At 36.1% G+C, this 23,184-nt stretch overlaps 3 protein-coding genes and 1 long non-coding RNA gene across 4 annotated transcripts; 1 reads left to right on the forward strand and 3 right to left on the reverse strand.

Annotated features, from left to right (window-relative positions):
* The first annotated feature begins 399 nt into the window (after positions 1-399).
* Positions 400-15,292, forward strand: LOC120128370 (protein BLISTER-like). The gene is made up of 13 exons (XM_039146057.1): positions 400-802; positions 1,740-2,268; positions 2,410-3,035; positions 3,969-4,088; positions 4,286-4,351; positions 5,208-5,318; positions 5,694-5,770; positions 13,225-13,292; positions 13,414-13,527; positions 14,191-14,351; positions 14,441-14,509; positions 14,835-14,993; positions 15,197-15,292. The coding sequence occupies exons 2-13, from the start codon at positions 2,085-2,087 to the stop codon at positions 15,290-15,292; spliced, it is 1,851 nt and encodes a 616-aa protein (XP_039001988.1). The 5' UTR covers positions 400-802; positions 1,740-2,084.
* A 1,284-nt stretch (positions 15,293-16,576) lies between these two features.
* Positions 16,577-17,100, reverse strand: LOC120128231 (importin subunit alpha-1-like). The gene is made up of 2 exons (XM_039145956.1): positions 16,788-17,100; positions 16,577-16,666 (listed from the first exon to the last, which is right to left on the reverse strand). The coding sequence occupies exons 1-2, from the start codon at positions 17,075-17,077 to the stop codon at positions 16,609-16,611; spliced, it is 348 nt and encodes a 115-aa protein (XP_039001887.1). The 5' UTR covers positions 17,078-17,100; the 3' UTR covers positions 16,577-16,608.
* Positions 17,101-17,191: 91 nt separating this feature from the next.
* On the reverse strand, positions 17,192-17,727 carry LOC120128233. The gene is made up of 3 exons (XR_005516615.1): positions 17,640-17,727; positions 17,437-17,553; positions 17,192-17,299 (listed from the first exon to the last, which is right to left on the reverse strand). It is a non-coding gene; the product is annotated as an uncharacterized LOC120128233 (long non-coding RNA).
* A 1,441-nt stretch (positions 17,728-19,168) lies between these two features.
* Positions 19,169-21,127, reverse strand: LOC120128371. Its single transcript, XM_039146058.1, has 3 exons — positions 20,741-21,127; positions 20,479-20,568; positions 19,169-19,924 (listed from the first exon to the last, which is right to left on the reverse strand). The coding sequence occupies exons 1-3, from the start codon at positions 21,125-21,127 to the stop codon at positions 19,169-19,171; spliced, it is 1,233 nt and encodes a 410-aa protein (XP_039001989.1).
* Positions 21,128-23,184: the final 2,057 nt, after the last annotated feature.

The raw sequence follows: 23,184 nt of genomic DNA on the forward strand, positions 1-23,184 counted from the left end.
ATTTTAAATTTATCCTCAAACTATTACCCTTATTCTATATTAGTCCCTAAACTTTTGAGTGTTCCAATTATATCCCCAAACTTTTGTATGTTTTGGGAGACATTATTAGAATGTTAAAAAATATGAGGACCAATATGAAATAAGGGTCATATTTTGGGGATGAATTTGGTACGTTTAAATTTTGGGACCAATTTAGAATGAGATCCATAATGTGGAGATGAAATAATAATGTTAAAAAATATAGGGACTAGTTTAGAATGAATGTCATAGTTTGGGGATGCATAGTGAAAATAACTCTTTAAACAATTTACTAATTAAATTTGAAAAAAATATAAAAATAGAAGAAGAAAAATTCTAAAATATTTTCCCCTCGCTTCCAATAATAATAATAATAAATAATAACTAAAAAAACACAGCTCTCCGTTCTCTGATCAGAGCTCCCGCCTCCGTTCTCTTGTTTATTTCATTTTTTTTTCATTTAATTTTAGTTTTTTTTGTTTTAATCTCAAAATTTTGAAATTCCTTTTAACATTGCAGATTATTTCGTAATTTTCTGTCCGTTAATTATTGAATCTCGTGTTTGTTGATCTGCTTCGAAGGGGGAGGAGAGGGAGGGGTTTTTTTGTATGGAAGCTTTGTCGCTGAGCTTGAGGTTTTATTGATTTCAGTTTTTTTTTTTGAATTAGCGGGGGTGAGAATCGTTAATTGAGGAGATTTTGTACGGGGTTTTCGAGAAATGGCGTCGGCTCAGGTTTTGCCTAGTTCGCGGAAACAAGAACATTTAGAAGCTGGGAAACGACGGGTACATTTCTTTTCGTTCTTATTTTTCCCTATATTGATTGATTTTGACTATTTGTTCTTTTAGTGGTTTTTGTTTTGAGACATGATTTCGGATCTGGTCGATAATTTTGTTTCTCATTAAGTTTATTAGGCATATATATTCAACCATTTAGGATATCAATTTCGAGGTTGGACTAGAATTGAGGGTGTACTTTGGTATTTTTATATATGATCTGTGGTACATTTACTTTGTTTGGTAGATCATGGATAGAATTGATGCTATATGGAATCAATTATTTGTTAGATGACACCTTTTGGAAGTTTAAATGCATTTATGCCTTAAATCTAATGTTTCAACTATAAGGTGATGCCGTTGGAGCTAAAAAGGAGATCCAATGTTTTTGGTTTTTCTTCTTAAATAGAATTTGAGAGTTTATTTTTGTCATTATGGTTGACTCAATGCTACTGCTTGTATTCAAGCCGAAAAGGACGGAGAAGCTTCATTTGACACTCTAATTGGCTGTGATTTCAAAGAAGAGTGAGTTTAAGTTGCCTAATTGATAGCATTGCTGTATAGTGTTGCTGATATGCTTATGTACCTGAGTAACGTGTCTTATTGCTACTTCTGTTTTGTGATGGGTTGTACCAGTTCTGGTTGTTTGGAACTGTTCTTATGATTTGTTTTGGGTGTCATTCTCTTAATATTAATTTGGACCACAAAACAAAGAAGAACTCCCATCCTATATAGTTGCATGTTTTGTCTTGGAAGGCTGTGTGCTCTTTACATATTTTGATAAGTTAATAGCCTCGTAAATAATCCGATTGGTTGGTTGCACCTACAATAAAGTTTTTCAGTTGCATGTTTTTAAGTAAATGGGTTTTTTTCTTGTAAATGAGCAAATAATTCCTTGGAGTATATATCCCATGTGCGGTTACAATTCATACCTCCTTTCTTGCAGCTTGAGAAATTTCGTAAGAAAAAAGCAGCTGAGAAAGCCAAGAAGGCAGCATCTACCACCCAAGCTCAAGCTTCCGATGTTAGCTTAAATGATAAACAGCAATTAGAAACTGAACAACTACGAGTTACTGAATCAGGTGGTGCTGGTACATCTGATGGACCAGAGCCCTCTTCTGTAAAAATAATTAACAACTATAAAACAATTGAAGCTTACTCAAACAACATGAATGATTATAGTTCATATTCTACAAAAGCACATACACATGCAAAAAGTCAAGAAAATTAGAAATATGGTACTTCATATCATGCTGGACCATTGTCTAATGATAGTCTACAGACAGAACATATGAGTAATGCCTTTCAAGAACCCAAGTTGAAAGAAAATGGCTATTTGAAGGTCCCTACAAATTTAAGTCCTATTTCTTCTGAAGATTTTGTTAGTAAAATATCTCCACATAATTCACTGCAAAGCAAGGTCAGTGATGGCAGCTTGCTAGGTAGTAGCCATGGCCCATCTTCTTTATATGAAGGTAACGTTGAATATTTGTTTTGAATATGCTTGTTTTATACATTATATGACTGGAATTTCTTTCTATAAATCTATGTTTTCATCATATTTGGTTTTGCTAGGAAACTAATACAGCATAGCATTTTCTGTGGTTTAATTGCAGACTCTGCTCAATCTACCTCAGGTAGAACAGGGTCTATCCGAGAAGTTGTCCGAGAAGTTGGGCAGAACTTGAAAGGGACAGCAGAATTTAAGGAACCTTTGATTTCTGATTTTGGAGAAAGAAAAGTCTGTAGTTCATCCAGTGGTTTTCCAAGTGGGCATGTTCCATCCTTACAAACATCTGGGTCATCAGAGTTAAGTTCTGAAGCCAGAAGTTCCTCAAATTACACCTTACTGCATTCAGTTACAAGTGATACTAGTTTGAGGAGATCTCGCCCATCTTTCCTTGATTCTCTTAATGTATCAGGAGCTTCTTCTGGGTCTCATTTTCAACTTAATCAACCTAGAAAGGATGCATCTGTCTCCCACAGTTCACAATTTAACAGTAGCAATGCCATGGGGTCATCCCCTTTTGAGAAGCCATCTACAGAGACCGAAAATGTGGGAACTTACTCCAACCTTGCGTTCCCCGATTTTCCTAGCGGCAGTAAGGATTCTGGTCATTTTTCAGCTCCTGCTAGTAATAATGATGACCTATTGAAGCTGAATATTGCTAATGAGAATATCTTGGAGAAGAATGAATTCTACTTTACCAAACAGAATGAAGATTTTGCAGCTTTGGAGCAGGTACTTGTATCATCTATTATTGAGGTGCCATTGTTCCCAAGTTTCTAATGATTCTTCTGTTTTATGGTTTGCCCTTGGGTGAGGTATACTACTCGTAATAAGGAGTTCCTTAGTGACATGAACACGTTTTTTGAAGTGCACTTTTTGATGTTTTAGGAATTTCTCATCATAGGTATCCGAGCTTATAGTTAACTCATCTGAAGCAATTTGACATTCCATAATGTATATGCAATTTACTGTTAGTATATGTTGCTCTACCCATAAGAACCGTGGAACTATTTTCTTCCTATAGCTGTATGGGAATCTATGTAGTTGTTTGAAATGTACTGGAGAAGAACGGTTTACGGGTATCTAGAATGCAAAAGAAAAAGGGATTGTCATTCACCAGGCTAATGTTTATGTTCTTAAATATATGATGATGCTTTTAGAGATGAAAAATCTAGGTTGGGTATTTAGAGTTGAGTTGAGGGATAAGGCTGATTCCTTTATCAACTTATTGTTCCTTTATGGTGAAATCGTAATGGATAATTATATTCATATCCTTCGATCTATGTCTTGTTTCACCATTTTATCTTTCGACGTGCATGAGCTGGAGTCAGGTGGTGTTTAGTTTCAGAATTGGTAGGTTTGGATATTAATCGGCAAGGAAGAGGCGACCCTTGAGCATTTTAGTTATAATTGACTTTTTCATATTCAAGCCTTAATTTCATGTTGGTACCTTAGAGATGAGCTACTATAAGTGGCTGGTCAAAGACCTCCTAAAAGCCATTGAGATGAAACTGTTGTCATATGTTTTGAAGTTTCTAATACGCTCACCCGATAACTTTTGATGTAGTAAACTATTGTTTTTCATATGTTTGTCAAGATGGTTTTGTTTATTGACTTTTTTCTGTAAGTTGTTTTGGCTTTATTAATTTGTTTATTATTCTGCAGCATATTGAAGATTTGACTCAGGAAAAGTTTTCATTGCAACGAGCACTTGAGGCCTCACGTGTATTATCAGAATCTTTGGCTGCTGAAAATTCATCTTTGACAGATAGTTATAATCAACAGGTGTGCTTCCAGATATTAGATTAGCAGCATCACTTACATGTCATGGTCATGATATGTTTGTTTATTAGTTCATGGTGCATCTTCATTCTACCTTATTTTATGACATTATGGAAGGCACTTTAAAGTCATTTCATTGTCCCAATTACTGTTCTGAATCCTTTTTAAAAATCTCCTAATTATTTGACTTTTCTCCCCAGATAGGTGTTGTCAACCAGCTAAAATCTGACATGGAGCAGTTACAGGAAGAAATCAATTCCCAACTGGTTAGTATTTGTTATATTTAGGTACTGGTAGTCAGTTCAAGTTGTTAGAAATAATTGAATGTCGTGCAGCTACATTCAGCTTTATATCATATAGTAAATGCAATTGTGTTTATATGGTTTGTTTCATGTTTGCACATATGCACATGGATTTAGACTTGTTTCCGCTTTCATAATTTTTTATCTTAAAATTGAGATTTCTACTGCTGTCTATTGCATCTTTAATCTTACCTATTAACCAGAAAATGCAGTACAAGGAACCCCTCATGATGTTGTCCTTGTGTAGGCCCTTTTTGATCTACACGTGAAGGATCCTTTAGTAGTGTTGTAACATGTTTATTAAATAGGAGGTTTCTTTTCGTCTTATATTCAGGTTGGGCCTCTTCACTTATTGCCAATTGGTTTTAGGTTAGATGCTTAACAACCTTTAATCTATTAAAATGATGCTTAAAGTTGGATCTTGTTTATTGTTCCTGCATTGAATCATCAAGTCCTTCAACTTTAATGGTTTTCTTTGCCAATTGGTTTTAGGTTAGATGCTTACAACTTTTAATCTATAAATATGATGCTTAAGGTTGGAGTTTGTTTTTATTCCTTGATTCAATCAGTAAGTCCATTGTTTGTAAGGTTTTCTTTTGTTGCAAAAGAATGGAGCACAGTATACAATTCAGGTTTGTGCTGTATTTTAAAATGCTATGCTGTATGTATTCTGATCTGTGTTTTATTTTCTTGTGTTCTGTCTGACAATGTTCAAATGGGCGAGAAAGCTTGTCACAAATACAATTTTAATTTTCTTTTTATACATTTCATTTCAGTGTGCTCTATCTATGTTTTCTTGCTGTCTGTTTGGTATTTGCAGGCAGAGATTGAGTCTTTTAAAATGGAATATGCAAATGCACGTCTGGAATGTAATGCAGCTGATGAACGCGCCAATATACTGGCTTCTGAAGTCATTGGTTTGGAAGAGAAGGTAACAAATGTTTTAATCGGTAAAGGTTTTTCTTCCTTTTCTAATATCATTCTATTCGTCACAGAACCCATCTCTCTGGACAATAATGCAGAGAGATTGGCAAACTGCCATGTTTGGTTGTAATATGTACTACATGTGAAGGTTGTTTCTTGGACATATATTAGAGCTGGAATGTTTTCAAGTGTCGGTTTAACTTTTGTGGCTCTCTAGTCCTTTTTTTATATTGATTTGATTCTGTTTATTTACTTGTTTTAGATGATGTTATTAGCATTTGGAGTTTATTCCAATGAATATATCTGCATAAAGATGTTGACACTAGAGTAGAATAACTTTTTCATCTGCTATATTATAATGATTTTAATATCCTTTCTGTAGGCACTGAGATTAAGGTCGAATGAGCTAAAATTGGAGAGGCAATTGGAGAACTCACAGGCTGAAATTTCTTCCTTCAAGTATGCTTTATTATTATTATGATGATGATGTCGCTAGAGGACTTGCTATCTATATTTTCAGCATAAGTTCATTTCTTATTTCTTCTTTGTAGTCTATCCAATTATATATGCCTTCTGCATTCCATTGTTATTTTCTAGATTGTAATGCTCATATTGAAGATTGTCATTGTTTCTATTCTGAACCAGTGCTTATATTGTCCAAGATACATTTCCATTTCAAGCTTTATAATTAAGTGGTTATGACATATTTATGCGGAAAAAAAGAAGGAAATGCTAGAAACAAAAAGCTAGAAGTCTTCATGTTAAGTGTTTAATCGGTGCATTAAAATCATTCAATATGACATAGAATGCAATTTTATGTAATAAGTCACTGTTATTTGCACTCATATTTTACCTCAAAGCATGTTTTTGTTAGTGACCATAGGAGAGCTGATCCATCAGTATGTTTGGATTCTGTTTTCTATTAAGTTTTATTCATATAAACCACTTTGTTTTTGGATATTAGTTTTACTGCTTATGCCATGTGGATGATTGTTGTCATGTACCTCATTATTGAACAAATTATTTGTGATTTTTATTTACTAAATAAAGAAAACAGAAAGGAAGAAGAAAAAGGGTGATGATCTGGGATTTAAATTGTGTTTGTCATGATTGTGGACGTGACAAATGCCATCGCTGTAAAATTGCAAATGGGTATGACCATGAGTGAGAAAAGTAGAGAGAGAAAGAGAGCGGGTGCGTTTGGTCATTCATTCTCCGGTGAGGAATGGACTGTTTTTGTTGGAAATCTTAGTAAGAGAGTTACCAGAAGTGAGTTAAGAGAGATTTTCAACCATTATGGTAGAATAGTGAGGGTCTTTATCCCAAGTTTTATGGTTAAAACGAATTATAAGTCATCAACGTTTGCTTTTGTGCAATATGCGGTGGAGGAAGGTTGCAGAAGAGCAGTTATGAATGTAAATGGAACGTTGATTGATGGGAAGAGAGTCACTGTGGGGGTGGCTAAGTATAAGAGGGGCCGGAAGAGAGATGCAGAGGTTAAAAGATCTCAGCTGGAAGGAATTAAGCCATGTAGAGAAGCTAATGGCAGACAGCAGGTTGACTTGGAGTCACCGAGAAGTTTGAGAGATGGCAGAACGTATAAGGAGGTTGTGAATGTGGATAACAGTAGGAGTGTGGATCAACAAAGAAGGGTGAACAGGGAAGGTCAGAAGAAAGCAAAAGGAGTAAGAAATGTCTGGGATATGCACATCCCTTCAGAAGATTTTTGCTGGGTGAAAAATTCCTTAACAGGGATTTTTAAAGATACATTTCAGCCTGTTATGGTGGTGCGAGCTTTGGCAAAAGAGGGGTTCCAGGTCAAGATAGTAAAGTGGGGATATGTTAGGAACGCATGCATTATTATCTTCATACAAATGAAGAGTTCCTGAAGGCGTGGTCGAGTCTTAGAGAGAAACTTTACTGCTGGTTTGATTGGGTAGATCCATTGTTGAGTGAAGATGGAGTCCCTTTGGCTTATTGCTTGGTCGAGTTGGTTGGGTTACCGCTTCTTAGTTGGAGTATTCCTTTTCTAGAGAAGCTTGGAGGAAAGTGGGGAAAGGTTGTTTGTATCCCGGAGGGAACAAGAAACAGAGATGACCTCTCTTCGGCTAGAATGCTGCTAAGGGTGGCAAGTCCGTTCGATGTACAAGAATCTGTTATTGTAGGATCTTATGGCAGATCGTTTAAAGTTAAAGTTAATGTGGGATCCAGCTCTAATGCTTTCTCTGAAGCTTATGGAGACGTGAGGCAGACTGTGTCATTTGGCAACTGCAATGACGAAGTGTCAAAGGAGGAAGATGGTAGAAACAAAGATAAGGTAGGAGACAACAGGGAGAACTCTGCGGAAGGTTTCTGGTCAAAAGTTGACACGTGGCTTCAGAAAAGTCAAGAAAGGAGGACGTTAGAAGAAGGTGGAGATCAGGATTTGGAAAATAAGTCAGACACTCTGCCCAATAGTAATGGGGTGTCAGACAAGTTTGAATTTGAATTAAATACCAGGGGGGAGTTTGCAGGCCTTGGGCTGAGAGAGGTTGCAGCCCAGAGTTCAGCCCATTCGGAGTCTAATTGGGAGGCTTATTCTCCTGTTACTAAAATTATTCCAGCTGGCCCTGCTGTGAAGTTGAATTGGGCTAGGCTAGCAAACAAGAATAAGGAGCAGAATCTGTCTGAATTTTTTGCAGAAGAAAGAAGTGTATCAATAGAAGAAGGAAAAAATGGGGATATGGAAGATGAAGATATTATGATAGGTTTGTCAATTAGGAGTGCTCCTGTTGGCAGAAGGGGAAGAGGACGCTATGCCCGAGTTTATAAAAGGTCAAGAGATAGAAGAATATGGTTGTGTCCAGCTATTGAAGATGATGTCTTCTGTCCCATGGCTTATCCGAAGCTTAAGCAGAACAATTCTGTTCCTAGAAGTATACAGCAGTTTCCTACGAATAGTATTGGAAAGGGACAAGATAAGGACTTCAATGGTTCTGCCGATTTTCAGAATACATCTACGGTCCCTACCATTTGTAATGATGGTGTTGAAAGGGTGGAAGCTATTGCTGTGAATGCTTCAGGGAAAGGAAATGAAAAGAGAAGGAAGAGAAGGAAGAGGAGAGCCTTAATTTCTGAAGCTATTGACTTGGTTAATATTTCGACTGCTTCTTCTTCCTCTTTTGTGGAATTACTGAAGGAAGCAGTGGATACTTGGGAAGTGTGTGAGATGTTAGGTATTCATTTAAGGAAGGGAAGGAGGCTTTATTGATAAATTATTATGTCTTGGTCAAGAGACAGATGCAGTTAGGGGTGGATGAAGGCTGCTCAGTTTTAGCTGAGTGTAGGGGGAGTAATTCTTTTTTATGAATAATTTTAGTATTATTTCGTGGAACATTAGGGGTCTTGGGAGGAGGGAGAAGTGTGTAGCTGCAGCAAGGTTAGTCAAGAAGACGAAACCAGTTTTTCTTTTCATTCAAGAATCTAAGTTGGAAAGATGCCATGGGGCGATTTTTAGAAGGATTGGAGGTAACTTGTTAAAGGGGGTGTTGGTTTCTCCAGCACAGGGGTCATCGGGGGATTGATTACATTGTGGAATGAGAACGTGGTTCAAGTCATTGATCAGTTTGTGCATAGTAGGTTTCTGGCGTTAGTAGGAAAATCTAAGCATGGTTCTATGGAGTTTGTAGCTATAATGTTTATGGGCCTCCAGTCGAAGCTGAGAAGGAGGTTTTTTATGGGGAGTTGCTGAAGTATGTTAGAGCTCTAAATTTACCAGTGTGTCTAGGGGGAGACTTCAACGCGTATCTTGATTCAGAAGAAAAGATAGGCAAATCACAAAATTGGCATACTATGGATATTTTCAGGTCATTCGTACAAAAAGCCAATCTCATTAACTTGCCTATGTCAGGAGGTTCTTTCACTTGGTGCAGTATAGAGAATCTTCAACATGGGTGAAATTGGATAGGTTCCTTATCTGCGCAAGATTCCTTAAGATTTCCCTAACATTGTGCAGTCGATTTTACCGAAATCTATTTCAGACCATAATCCAGTCTTGCTGGAGGATAAATCTACAAATTGGGGTCCAAAACCTTTTAGGTTCTTTAATTTTCTATTAGAAGAACAAGGTTTTGATGATTTAGTTGCAGACTCACTGGAAGTAGAAGAGAAGAAGAACAATAGTGGTGGAATTTTCAGAATACTGCAGGGTGCAAAAAATGAAATCAGAAACTGGTCTGGAAGTGGACATTTAGGGCTGTCAGAGTCAATTTCGTTGCTGGAAATTAAAATTAACAGTCTGGATTTAAAGTGTCAAGGTGGAAAGCAGTCTGCAGGGGATTGGGCACAATTGATTGAGTCTAAAAAGGAATTATGGAGACTGTTAAGGATTGAGGAGAATTTGGTTTCAAAAATCTAGAAACAGATGGATTAAAGATGGAGACAGGAATACAAGGTTTTTTCATCTTAGTGCATTGAAAAGGAATAGATTTAACACTATTCATTCGATCAATTTTAAAGGCAAAGTTATTTCGGATCCAGAAAAGATAAAAGACAGTGTGTTTAAGTTTTTCAAGAATGCATATAATGAAAAAACTACACTGGAAGTTGAGGGCTTGAATTTTGATTTTAAACAGTTGTCTCAAGTTCAAAGTGATTCTCTAGAAGAGGTGTTTACAGAGCAAGAAGTGTGGCAAGCAATTTCATCTTCGGATAGTGCAAAAGCACCAGGGCCGGATGGTTTCACAATGGGTTTTTACAAGAAGTATTGGAATTTGTTGAAGGTGAAGATTATGGAGTTTTTTTCAGATTTCTACAATGGAAAGCGGTGGGTTCATGGAGTGAATCATGCTTTTATTACCTTGATTCCAAGAAAGGTAATCCTGAGAGTATTGAAGATTATAGACCTATTAGTCTAGTGGGCAGCTTGTATAAGATTCTCTCTAAGGTTCTTTCGAAAAGACTTTCTTCTTGTGTTAAAGATATTGTTAGCCCTACACAGTTTGCGTTTATTCCGGGGAGGCAATTGTTGGATTGCGCCTGTTTAGCAAATGAAGGCATAGATTATTGGAGGAAACAAGGGCTGCAGGGGGTTGTTTTCAAAGTGGATTTTAGCAGAGCTTATGACACCGTGGATTGGCAGATTCTGTTAAGGCTTATGAAGGAGATGGGCTTCGGAGAAAGGTGGTGTTCTTGGATAAATAAGTGTATTTCTACAGCTTCTATATCTATTCTACTGAATGGGTCTCCTACAAAAGAGTTTCATATTGCTAAAGGTTTGCGACAAGGATGTAGTCTTTCTCCTCTTTTGTTTAATGTGGTTGGTGAACTCCTTCATATGATGTTAAATAAAGCTGTGGAATTAGGATTATTTCAAGGGTTTTCTTTTGGAAATGTGCAAAACAGTTTCAATTTGACCCATCTTCAGTTTGCGGATGACCTAATTATTTTTTGTCGAGCCTCCATCACTCAAATTAAAAACGTTAGACGAGTGTTGATGATTTTTAGTTTTATGACGGGGCTTCATCTTAATTTAGTTAAGAGTAAATTGTATGGTATTAATGTGGAGGAGGACACACTGAGAATTTGGGCTAGGGACATTGGCTGCTCTATTGGTTCATTTCCGACAGTCTATTTAGGCCTTCCGCTAGGGGCTAAAAGAAACTGTGAGAAACTGTGGGAGCCAGTCCTAGCTAACTTTGATAAGAAATTGGCGGGATGGAAAGCTTCTTCTTTGTCTATGGCCGGTAGATTGGTGCTATTAAGTCGGTTTTATCCTCTTTACCTATCTTTTATCTCGCTATTTTCAAGATTCCAGCTAAAATCTGTCAAAAATTAAACTCTTTGATGGCGAATTTTTTATGGGGTGGAGGAGAAGAAAAGAAGAAAATGCATTGGGTGAGTTGGAATAAAATTTGTAAACCGAAGTGTGGAGGTGGTCTAGGAGTTGTTGATTTGAAGCTTATTAATAGAGCACTATTGGGAAAGTGGGTGTGGAAGTTTGCCAACGAAAAAGAATCTTTGTGGAAAAAGTTCTTATGTTCTAAACATAGTGTTAGTTGTCTTTCTATGGATGTCAATAAAGTCTCCTCCCATAAGGACTCTTGGATTTGGAGAGGTATTGTGAATAGCTACATGAAGGATGATTTCTTTGGAGGATGCATTAGATCTCATGCGAGGTTACAAGTTGGGAATGGCAATTCGATTTTCTTTTGGAAAGATACATGGTTGGGGGATTTTCCATTGAAAGTTCTTTTTCCTAGGATTTTTGCTCTGTCAACAAATCAAGGGGGTAAGGTTGCTGAATTTGGTAGTTTTGATTTGAATGGTTGGGAGTGGAATATTAAGACTAGGAGGAATCTATGCGATTGGGAAGTGGCTCAGCTGGTTGATCTATTGGACAAGCTCAATGTTATCAAATTAAATGAATCTTTGGAGGATTGCATGCTTTGGGTTGGTGCGGGCGAGGGTTTGTATTCCGTTAAAGCTTGCACGAAATCTTTCTACTCAGTGGATGAGGATAACTTTAGGTGGAACAAATGTGTTTGGCAAGGTCTGGTTCCTCCTAGAGTAGAGGTTTTCCTTTGGCAACTATCACTTAATAAAGTAGCGGTTAGAGGGGAATTGAAGAAAAGGGGGGTTCACTTAGGGGAGGACTCTCTATGCCCCTTTTGCAATCAAGCAGAGGAATCAGTTCAGCATCTGTTTATTTACTGCCAGTTTTCCTGGGTACTATGGAACAGAATCATAGCCTACTGGGGTATCAAGTTAGCCTTACCTACTGATCCTTCATCAATTCTAATTTCATGGTCTGTTCTTAGGCCATTTTCTAATATGTGGAAGTTTATTCCGGGGGCTGTTTTATGGTCGATTTGGAAGATGAGAAACGAAATTGTTTTTGAAAGAGGCAAGCTGGACACATCCTCATTGTTTTTCACAGTCAGGTTAAGGCTTGCGAAATGGTTCCTAGCTAAGTATCCTTTATCCTCTATTCAAGTGGACTCTCTAATTGGTGATCCTTCATTGGCTGATAATATTTCAGCTTCTCTGATTCGAACAGGCCTGTGGTTTACTGGAGTCCTCCTCCAGTCGATTTTTTTAAGTTTAACGTGGATGGAGCAGTTAGTAGGGTTGGGTTGTTAGCAGGAATTGGGGGCATTCTTAGAGATTGGAATCGGATTAAATTGATGTCGTTTTCAGAAAAAATAGGGCCTACTCCTATTATTTTAGCAGAGTTAAAAGCTATCAAAAGAGGAATAGACATCTTTGTGTCATCAGAATGGGTATTGAAGGGAAGGCTTATTATTGAATCTGATTGCAAGCTAGCTGTGGAGTGGTTGAAATATCAGGAGTCAGTTCCTCCTTTTCTTTTAAATTTTGTCAAGGATATTGCGGATGCGGTTTCTGAGTATGAGGTCATTGTGAGGTGGATTCCGAGAAGCTGTAATTGCGAGGCAGATTTGCTTGCAAAGGAGGGGATTGGGTAGTGGGTCACTTTTTTAGTACTGAGTTCGGAGGTTTTTAATCAAGGCGTTATAAGAGTGTGCTTAAGTTTTATGTATCTTAAAGGAGTGGTTCTAGTTTTATGTAATTTTTTACATTATCAATATATTAAGGTTCTCTATTCCTCCTTCCCCTAGTAGGTTCTGACCTCATGGTAAGGGCTACTTAGAAGGAGGTTTTTATGAGACCTACTTTTCCTATCAAAAAAAAACAAATGCCATCGCTGTCTTTGCGGGCATCGCAGTTGGTTTTGTGCATTTTGATTTCATGAATTAATAAATTAAAACTTTTAGTAGTTTTACCCCAGGGAATCTCTTTGGTATTGTTTCTTATGTTTGCCACAATATTACCATGTATTAGATTTTTGTTTGAATGTATTTTCCTGTTAATTTCTCTGATATGAAAGGATGTTTTATTCATTTTGAATCTTGCAGAAATAAAATGTCAAGCCTAGAGAAAGAGCGCCAGGATTTTCTGTCAACTATTGAAGCTCTTCAAGAAGGTAAGTATGCAACTATAAGGGGTGTTTGTCATAATAGTATTTAGCAATATGTAAATTTTTACATTTTTTCCCTATAATAGCCATATGCTTTCTATAAATTCTTCTTATTCATTTAATACAGAGAAGAAGGTACTCCATTCGAAGCTTAAAGATGCTTTCTGCAGTGGAAAGTCTGTCGAAGTTATCAAGAATACTACCAGTAAGAAGGATATGTCAACTTCAACAGAAGATCTAGGTAATTGCGTTGCTTTTTTTTTTTATAGGCATCTACATGCATAAATTACCGTACCCTTTTTTACTGAAGCCAAATCCAGTTGCATATGGCAAGAAACTGCAACGTATTCCCAATTCCAAAACATACTATTGGGCTGAGACTCAGGTCAATTTCTCCTTGAAGTCCTATGATGCTTTAACTCTTATTTGAGGTTATGGCTATGGTATGTCTTGTAGGTTGGGTGCATGGGATTAGGTGTAGTTTTATTATTTTACATATTGGAAGTGTTGCTCTTGTGCAGGATTTGGAGTAGGTAGTTATCAGGATGCGGATAAGTTACTTCAACTCTTGAGTTTTTGTAATGCATTCATAGCACACATGAGCCTGATGCTTCAGAGTACGCATTGATATAAACATATCATCCTACATGGACGTACAAATAAGAAAACTTTAGGACAACTTAGTATTTGTGCTAGACCAATATCAACATCCATATTTGAACTTGATTTTGAGTTAAAAGGAAAATCAAATACATAATCGTTGCAGGGGCATCAAGCTCCAGTACTTCAAAGCCGTTCTGATAAGTCTGGTAGTGATTGTAGTAGTTATGGTGATTCTTTCAAGTTGCTTTGATTTCTATGGTCCTTTGTTTTAATTTTGATTTTATTTGTTGCATTTTTGCAGCAAGTTCGGACACTACTTCTGATGACAAGGAACTAAATATCAGTACTGATGCCTCTACTGCGAGCTTGCTGCCTGAAAATGGAGGATTAAAAGTTTCTTCTGTTTATATTCCTCCTGATCAATTGAGAATGATTCTGAACATTAATTCTCTAATTTCTGAGGTAGATTCTTTTACATGTTTAAGATTTTCTTCTGGTTTTTATATGTTTTACTTGGTCATAATCACTGGACCACCTTTTTCTTGTTGCAGTTAACAATGGAGAAAGAAGAACTGACTCATGCTTTGTCATCCGAGTCATCTCAAAGTGCAAAGCTGAAGGTAATATACCTGAACTAGACATATAGTCATTATTTCAAGTATTTGTGTTAGTTTCATTTGGTTCTTGTTGCTAGGTATCATATTAGAATACATAGAAAATTTTTAACAGATTGAAAAACTTGATGGTGGAATGTAAGAACATATTTTAATCAGAGCAGCTACTTAAAGGCACAGTATTTGTAAGTATTATTATATTTTCAGTTATTTTCTTGCTGACTATATTTCCATTTTCTTCAATTCGGTCATATGAATTATTGTTTCTATTCCTAAATGAATTATTGTTTATGATTTACTTTGTCTATAACATTGTTAATTAAAAATGAAGGAGTTGAACGAGGAGTTGTCTCGGAAACTTGAACTGCAAACTCAAAGATTGGAGCTTCTGACAGCTCAAAGTCTGGCAAGTGAGAGTATCCTGACTAAACAACCTGTGTCTCGAATAATTCACGAGATTACTACTCCATATGCAGATGAGGGTGATGAGGTACCACCGTTCTCTCGTGTTAGTTATTTTTATTCTAACGTTATGATTGTAGGTTTGAAGAGGCACTCTTTTGCACTTTTAAGTCATCTTACGGGAATATTGAGCCTGCCGTATATATTAACGTTTAATTCAACCTTGCCAAAAATCGATACACGCAGATATCCGAGAATTTCAAACATTTAAAGTTTTTAATTTCTTTGTAGGTGGTGGAGAGGGTATTAGGATGGATCATGAAGCTCTTTCCCGGAGGGCCATCAAGACGGAGACCCAACAAGCGCTTTCGTACTAAATCCACGTAATCTTGGCAAAGACAGGTCTAAACTTGCATATACTTTTGTTCTGGTTTGCCTTCCCTTGTTTTGGTGGTTGTGAGGGAGGTTGCGAATTCATATAGCTTGAGTCAATTATACACAACTCATTCTTTTTGATAGAAGCAAAAATTAGTTAATGTTGATCGCGCTACCATTGATCAGCAAAATCCAAATGTCAGTTTGTTAAAGAGGGGTATAAGGAAGGCCCTCGCCATTGTCGGTTTTCATTTTCGGGATCAAACATTGATGGGGGCAATCACTCGATGCTGAGAGGAACTAAGCGACATATGGTATAGGAAAGATCCCTAAGTTTGTAGCGTGCATTTGTTGGATCTATGATGAACAAATTTGGGTCCTTAAAAAACAGTTGATTCTGTTGCCTTCACTGTGACTTTGCTTTGATGCATCTTTAGTCCATAAGAAGGTGGCCTTGATGCAAATATCAAGTTTTTTAATTAAAGACATTAAATTCGAACTCGAATTTGAGTTTTGGCTAGAACTTGAAGTTGAATATGAGAATCCAACTATTTATTTTACATGACAGGTTTTGGGTTATTTAGATTATATCAAGTTCGTTTTGGTTCTAACATTATAGACATCAATCTTTGTCGATGAAATGTATAAATTCAACTACTTGTTACATTTGATTTGACCATCTAGCTGTTCTAAAAACTAATTTAAACACTTAGATCAAAGATATTGAAAATTTTAATCACTTGATTGTTAGCCACTAATGATTAAATGATAACACAAAGTTAATATCTATAATTTTATACATTGTACTATCACAATTTATAACATTTTTTAGCATGTCACGTGGAATTAAAATGTATAACTCGTTTTCTCTTCCACCTCTCCATCAACAGAATTTGGAAGTTCTTTCTTTGTCAAAAAATTAAAGGGAATTCGAAAAAATATAATTTTTCACAAAAAAATAATGAAGGTTTTAGGTCCATTTCATAATTTTTAGAAGAAAAATATCCAATCATAAAGTTGTTAAATATTTAATAAAAAAAATAGTCAAAATAAGTAAAAATCAAAAGTTCAACGAGTAAATTAAAAAAATTAAATTTTAATGATCAAAATAGGAGTGAAGACAAAAGTTAAGCGATGAAATTCGTAATTTATCCAAATTGAAATTAAATTAAGAAATGATTATATATTTATGTGATATATTAAATTGGAAAATTATATATTAATGTAGTAGAATTAAAATAAATAAATTATGTTATTGTGTAGCAGTGACAAATAAAAAATCTTGATTCCTAAATTATATTTTTGTGTAGCAAGCACATGACATGACCCTAGTATGTTTCCATCATCTCCATCCATAAACGCTGCAATGCAAGGCGATGTATCTCCCTGAAATATCAAATTGCAGACAGCTTTGGATAAGAAAGGTAAAACCAGACAACTTTCAACCTTATTTGAATTAAACACCACAATACATGCATGAAATGAAGATAGTAGATCATCATATTACCTCTGAACCCAGTCAAACTTGAAGACTTTACAAGCCTTTTTGCGAATCTCATTGTCAACATGATACAGTAAATGGTCCATCTTATTCCAATCCTTTGCATCACTAATCATTTGTGCATAAGGATTCATTCTTCCAGTTGTGCCTTTAGTTTTATCAGCTTCTCCTGCTTTTTGAATATTTTCAAGTCCTTCTAAGCAGACTTTGATTATATTCAGATCGCGGCAGTTGAGAAGATCACACAACGGTTTGATGCAACCTTGACTTACAAGAAAACTGAAACATTGTGACATATGCCCCCAGGTGAGGTGCTTTATTAATGCTTGTCCACCAAGAAATTATTCCAAACAAAGAATATGTATATATGGGAAATCATTTTCATACTTGATCTGAACATGAGTCCCGTGAGATGTGGCATTTGAGATGGCCCGCGCAGCTTCTCCTTTAATATCAAGTGTTTCACCACTTTGTAGTAGATGAACCAGATGAGCAATAATATCAGCTTCTATCACAGCCTGTAAATTTCAAACCATTTCATTATATAAATGAACACAGACACAATGTTAAATCCAAAATCGATAAAACCAAGTGAAATAGATATCAAGGACAAAAAATAAAATAAAAGAGGTCCAAATGTTACTTGTATATGCACCTTATGTTTTGCTGTGGTATTTTAGATGGTCCGGCAAGCTTCCTTCTTGATGCTTATTTTATGCTTATTTGTCAGAAGTTTCAAAAGGCATGGCAATGCCTGATGGCTTATAATACACTGTACCCATAAATGAGAAAACACAAAATGGTTCATATTATATATAGACAAAATGATAATCAACATAAAACAAAAGTGGCTAAGACCTGGGTTTGCACATCATCTGCAGAGGCAATATTTCCAACTGCGCGAAGAGCAGGTTTCAGCACCGAAAGTGATGGATGCCTATGGAAGCCAAGTAATTTATTATTTTGGTAAGGAAAAAAAAAGGAAATATAAAGACTTTTAGAATGAATCAACGTAAAATAGTGTAACTCACTGCAAAAGTTCCACCAGACGCCTGCATACGCCAGCTTCAATGACGGTTTGGATTTCAGCATTTGTGCCATCAGAAAGATATGAGTGCCCAACATGCATCAGATAGGAAATGTTCATCATTTGAATGAATAAGACGTGCTAATGTTGGAAGTGCAGGCTTAACCTGAATAATTAGTACAATTATAATAAATTCAGCTCTGCTAGTGAATTAAGTATATAAAAATTTCATAGCTACATAACAATTCTCAACATTCTTTAGCCACTGTATTAGATTTCAAAGATCTAAGACAATAATTTTGCATTGTAAAGCAATAACGCTAAACGTGAAGTAACTTGTTAATTCATGTTAAATAAACAATTGTTAACCAAAAAAGGAGGGAGGTCGGGTCAAACCTGAACAAATGGGGGCAGGGGCTTGCCACGAAAAAAGTTTAACAGGGTCCATGTAGCAATTCTCAGCACAGAAAGTTTAGGATGCTCATTCAAATGGGCCAATAAAGGAAGCAAAGCACCATGTCCAAGTGCAACATCACGACTTGCAGGAGAATCACCAGCTACATTTCCTAATGCCCAGATCGACTGAATTCCAAAACACAAAGAATATATGATTCATACCAGCTTTTTCCAAGTAAGATTATAAAACTACTGTAAGTTCATTTCCTATGAATACCTGCTCGCGAACATCATCACTTGGGGAACCAAGTAACTTGACTAGTATCGGAACAGCCCCATGATCAATCACCACCTTCGTGTTCTCAGATGTCCCAGAAGCTATATTGGTGAGTACCCAGGCTGCCTCAAACTAAATCATGATTAAATTAGCAACAGTCTTAAACTAATGATGGCATAACGTTGAAGCTTTTCTGACAGGAAATCCAACCTGAATCTTTGGGAAATCTTCACTCTCAAGGAACTCAACAAAGCGAGGAACAACACCAGCTTGTATCACTTGGTCAATAGGTGGACCTTTTTCTATGATAAAAAATAAATGTAATTGAAGTATATAATTTAAGTTTTATATGAATATCAAATGAAATATATTTCAGAATAATTTTCTCACCAATTGAAAGCAATTCCCTGAACTGTGTGGTTGCCTTAAGCTGCAAATTAGTATCATCAGTCCAAACACCAGTAACCATGGCAGGAACATTTTCCAGCTGAATTGGCTGTGGTTGGAGCCCTTCACGTCGCTTCTTCTGCAAACTCTCTTCACAGCTGACGTCCTCTACCTAACAGCAAGGGCAAATCATGTTACAGATTTGTCACTGCAAAATAAAGTAGTGCTTTTTTTTAGATTTCAAAAGTTATAGATGTTATTAACTTACTTCTCTTTTAACAATGCATTCTATGTGCGCCATTATCCGTCCGTTACTTCTTTACAATAGTATACATGATCTTTTGGGTTTCTCTCTTTCTCGCTAAAATCACAATAATACAATCCAGAATCATCTTCAACAAAAGAATCGGTCAGGGTTAGAGGATGACGATGATATTTGGATTGAACAACCTCTGGTATGGGAACACATTTCAAATGAAAGTTAATGGAACACTGTAGACAACGATAAAAGGGCTCTTCTTTGCAGGTATTTTCACATTTATGACAAGCAAAATGTGTTTCCCATGGTATATAGTTGTCTTTTGCACGGAGTAACTGATAATCTTTCCCGAAATAATAAAGGTCATCTAAGTGGGACTCGCATTTCAAGGGTCTCTTTAAGTAATTAGCACATATAGGATGGAGGTCAAGTTGACAATCTTCACAACTATATGCGAAGTTTTCTTTTTCTATGCTCAAAGGGCAGGCATAACATTGTGGGTTTGAACGTTCCTCTGGTTGTTGAAAAACCAACATGTGTTTTAGATGAAATGGGACTTGAATCTTTTGTGGTAGCCTAAGGCAAGACTCGGGGCAAAAATAGGCTGGGCCAAAGATTGAAGATTCACAAATTTTGCATCTTGTTTCTTCTATAGGGTCATTAGAGTAGCCAAGGACAAGCTTATGTTGGTGGCTGAAATGGTGCAACTCGGTTACTCTATCCATCCTTTTTTCTTGAGAAACCCCAAGTTCATGAGCAGTTAGAGCAGAGCATTTCACACCAAGCTTGAAATTACACTGCTCGCAAAAATATATGAAGCCCTCACAAATGTATTTACACTCATCACATGTAGCGTATATTTTTGTCGAATCCATTATTTTATAAAGAAGATATTGGAGTCCAGTATAGAGGTTAAGAGGATGGATAGAATGAAAAGGGTGTCGTATCTCGTATTGCAATTTGGCGCATTTTTCATGCAGGTAAAAGCCACATCCTTCACAGAAGTAGCTAGGACCATCAAGTACCAGAGGAACCTCGACAATATTTATAGCCTTTCAACTCCTCGGTTACCTCATATATTTCGTGTTTGTGGATGATAGGTCGAAACTGCATTTAAAAAGAAACAAGTAGATCAAAGGATGAACAAATTAATTTCTTGAGAATTTTATATAGTTTGTGGAGTGAGGTTATTGTTTAGGGGGTAGAAGGCAGTAAGCATTGGGTTGCTATGTTTTCTGTTTTGGTTATGGAGCTCTCATGTATTATGTTTTGCAATGATATTTCATTTTGAATGAGCCAAAAAAGAAGAATTTTGAATTTAAAATTAGTTAATGTGTAAATAGTTGCAAACCAGAGCGTGGATGCCATTACTCCCTTCATTCTGCTCCATTTCCTTCTCAGACAAAGCTTCCTCGCTTTCCATGGAGGATGTAATTTGATCCTATTCATCAAACAAATATTAATCATGAGAGCTCAATCAAAGCCAAGACCTTCACAAATTTAATTCGTACATAAAAAAATCATTTGAAAATAGCAAAGACATTAACAATCCGATAATAAAAATTTCCCCTTTGATTGTAAAAATTAAATTGAACGGTGAAAAGAATTATTACCTCATCAACATCAGGGAGTACACATGGAATATGAGCCACAAATATGCAACTTTGACAGTAATACACAGGATGCTTCGGATCCTTTTCGTTCTCACAATCATCGCAACAAAATTCATCAGAATCATATTCTTTGACCGATTCGGTTAGAATAAGTGGATGCCTATGATACTTTGATGTAGCTTTGGATGGTACAACACATTTTAGATGGAAACTAATATCGCATTGCACACAACGACAAATACAATCACCACCACCGCAATGCTTGCCACAGGTACGGCAATCCAACTCAGAAGTACCTCTGAAGTAAGCGAGACGGTGAGGGTGGCAGGCAAGTTTTAGGGTGGGCAAGAGTTTAGCACAGTCCATATCAATGCAGAAGCTGCACATCTCGCACATATACAGAAGATCACCAAAATAAGGGTGACTTGGTTTACAAGAAAAGCAATACCAATACACGTAGGCATCATAGATTAAGCGAGAGTGTGGCCAGGAATATGAAAAGGATGAGCAAGTGTGCTTGGTATCTTATCACTGCATCCGGGGTGAAGATAGAACTTGCATGGTAGACAACCATAGCACACTCTCGATAGATGTTTTTCACACCAGAAACAATCCAAGTCTTGTTCGTGTATCTTCCTATATTTGAAGACGCTCAGCTGGCAAGTATGGTGTAAAGCTGGATTGTCTTTCTCTTCCCGTCTTTAAACCTCAGCGGCTCTTCATCTTTAGGAAGCTCAGTACCACTGGCCGAAGAAGCACAGGCGAGATCAAGTGTGAAATCGCAGGAAACACAGCTGCATCTGTAGCCAGCAGATATATACAAACATTTATCACAAATGAAATCATCATCAAGCCATTGGAGTTGAAGTCGGTGCTGCAGGTGGAGGGGGTGCGTAATCTCATGATACAGATTACGACCAGGCTTTTTAACCGCGCATGACTTGTGCAGGCAAACATCACAGGCTTCACAAGCAAAGGCACCATCGGAGACGGATCTTCCCTCCACATTCTTGACAACATTTCCCTTCAACGTTCTCAATATATCTATAGCAAGAGTGATCACATTTGCTGGGACGTTGGAAATCCATCTCAAAGATGGAAAATGTAGGAATTGATGTGAAAACAAAGAGTGTGATGAAAGATAGAACAATGATATGAAGGCAATTGTGTTATGTGAGGGAAAACACATGTTGGCACCTAAAGTATAGTTTAGAACAATTCATTTCTTCAGCGATGGGAACACGCAAAGTGTATATGCACAAGTTGCGTAAAGGCAACAACTTCCCATTCCAAATTTGAAGAATAATTCATTTCTTCAGTAAAGTATATATGCATCAGCAGCTGTGTAAAAGCAACAAGCTTTGATTAAAAATTTAAACAGATTGTGGTTCCTGAGATAATTGATTTAAACAAATTTTCAAAATTCTGAGATAATTGTTAGGGATTTAATCAATTTTCCAAAACCTTTGGAGGTATAAAATACTTCAAAACTCTTACAATCAACACAAATCCACTGCGTTTCTTATAAAATAACTAAAATAGTACATCAAAAATAATTTTCCAAAACCTTTGGAGGTATAAAATAATTTTATACATTTAATTGAAGGGCTAAACTAAAAATCTTACCAATTTCAGAAAATAAAAGTAGCCTTGTGCCTTTTAACTGTAGTAGGTAAGGAATTTTGGAGCTTCAAAAGTTAATAAAGTTACGTCATGAATGATGCATTTCATTTAATTGTAGTTGGTATGAATCTTTGTAATTTTCATGTTGGTTTTAGGTTTATGTTTGAACTTCAAAGTCTATATCTACATCTTTTAATACTATTGTTTTTTTTTAAATTAATAGTTTAAAGTGATTATAAGATAAGATTTGTTTAGAATTTTTATAGTCATTGATAACGTATACACATTTTATAAACATAATTATTTAATTTAAAACTTCTAAAAAATAATATTTTATTTTCTCACAAATGTCGCTTAATGAATTTTTTATTTTTATAAATTCCTTCTCTTTATGTAATATTCTGTGTCCGCCTATAGTTATATAATATTATCTTCTATTTTTCAGGACTCTACGGCTATATTATAACCATGAACATTTTCTTTGATACGAGCTGTTCGATGAAATGCTGACTCATGCGTGAGATACTATTAGCTTCGATGAACGTCACCCCCTCTGCCATTCATCATCCATGGTGGGATGTATTCATCATTGTCTGCCATTCTTCTATTTCCACCACCGCCATTTGTTGTTCATGGGGTCCATCATTTTCCAACTACTTCAATTATCATTATTTTATTATTATATATTAGTATAATGATAAAATTAATACTAAATATTTATTTAAATAATCACTTTAACAATAATTCATTTTTATGACGCATTTTAATTCTTAATATCTTATTCTTTTATCAAAATAACTCATATTTGATGAATTTTTAAT

This window comes from Hibiscus syriacus, unplaced genomic scaffold (genome assembly GCF_006381635.1).
Source record: "Hibiscus syriacus cultivar Baekdansim isolate YM2019G1 unplaced genomic scaffold, ASM638163v2 tig00110478_pilon, whole genome shotgun sequence".
Taxonomy (NCBI): Eukaryota; Viridiplantae; Streptophyta; class Magnoliopsida; order Malvales; family Malvaceae; genus Hibiscus; species Hibiscus syriacus.

Coding starts and splice junctions, on each gene's coding strand:
- LOC120128370 (XM_039146057.1), top strand. CDS start 2,085: ATGAGTAATGCCTTTCAAGAACCCAAGTTGAAAGAAAATGGCTATTTG. Junction 5,319..5,693: donor TCATTGGTTTGGAAGAGAAG/GTAACAAATGTT, acceptor TCCTTTCTGTAG/GCACTGAGATTAAGGTCGAA. Junction 14,352..14,440: donor TTAATTCTCTAATTTCTGAG/GTAGATTCTTTT, acceptor TTCTTGTTGCAG/TTAACAATGGAGAAAGAAGA.
- LOC120128371 (XM_039146058.1), bottom strand. CDS start 21,127: ATGTGCAGCTTCTGCATTGATATGGACTGTGCTAAACTCTTGCCCACC. Junction 20,569..20,740: donor TACTCCCTGATGTTGATGAG/GTAATAATTCTT, acceptor TTTGATGAATAG/GATCAAATTACATCCTCCAT. Junction 19,925..20,478: donor GTAATGGCATCCACGCTCTG/GTTTGCAACTAT, acceptor TTTTGCGAGCAG/TGTAATTTCAAGCTTGGTGT.
- LOC120128231 (XM_039145956.1), bottom strand. CDS start 17,077: ATGTCACAATGTTTCAGTTTTCTTGTAAGTCAAGGTTGCATCAAACCG. Junction 16,667..16,787: donor AAGTTTGACTGGGTTCAGAG/GTAATATGATGA, acceptor TTGATATTTCAG/GGAGATACATCGCCTTGCAT.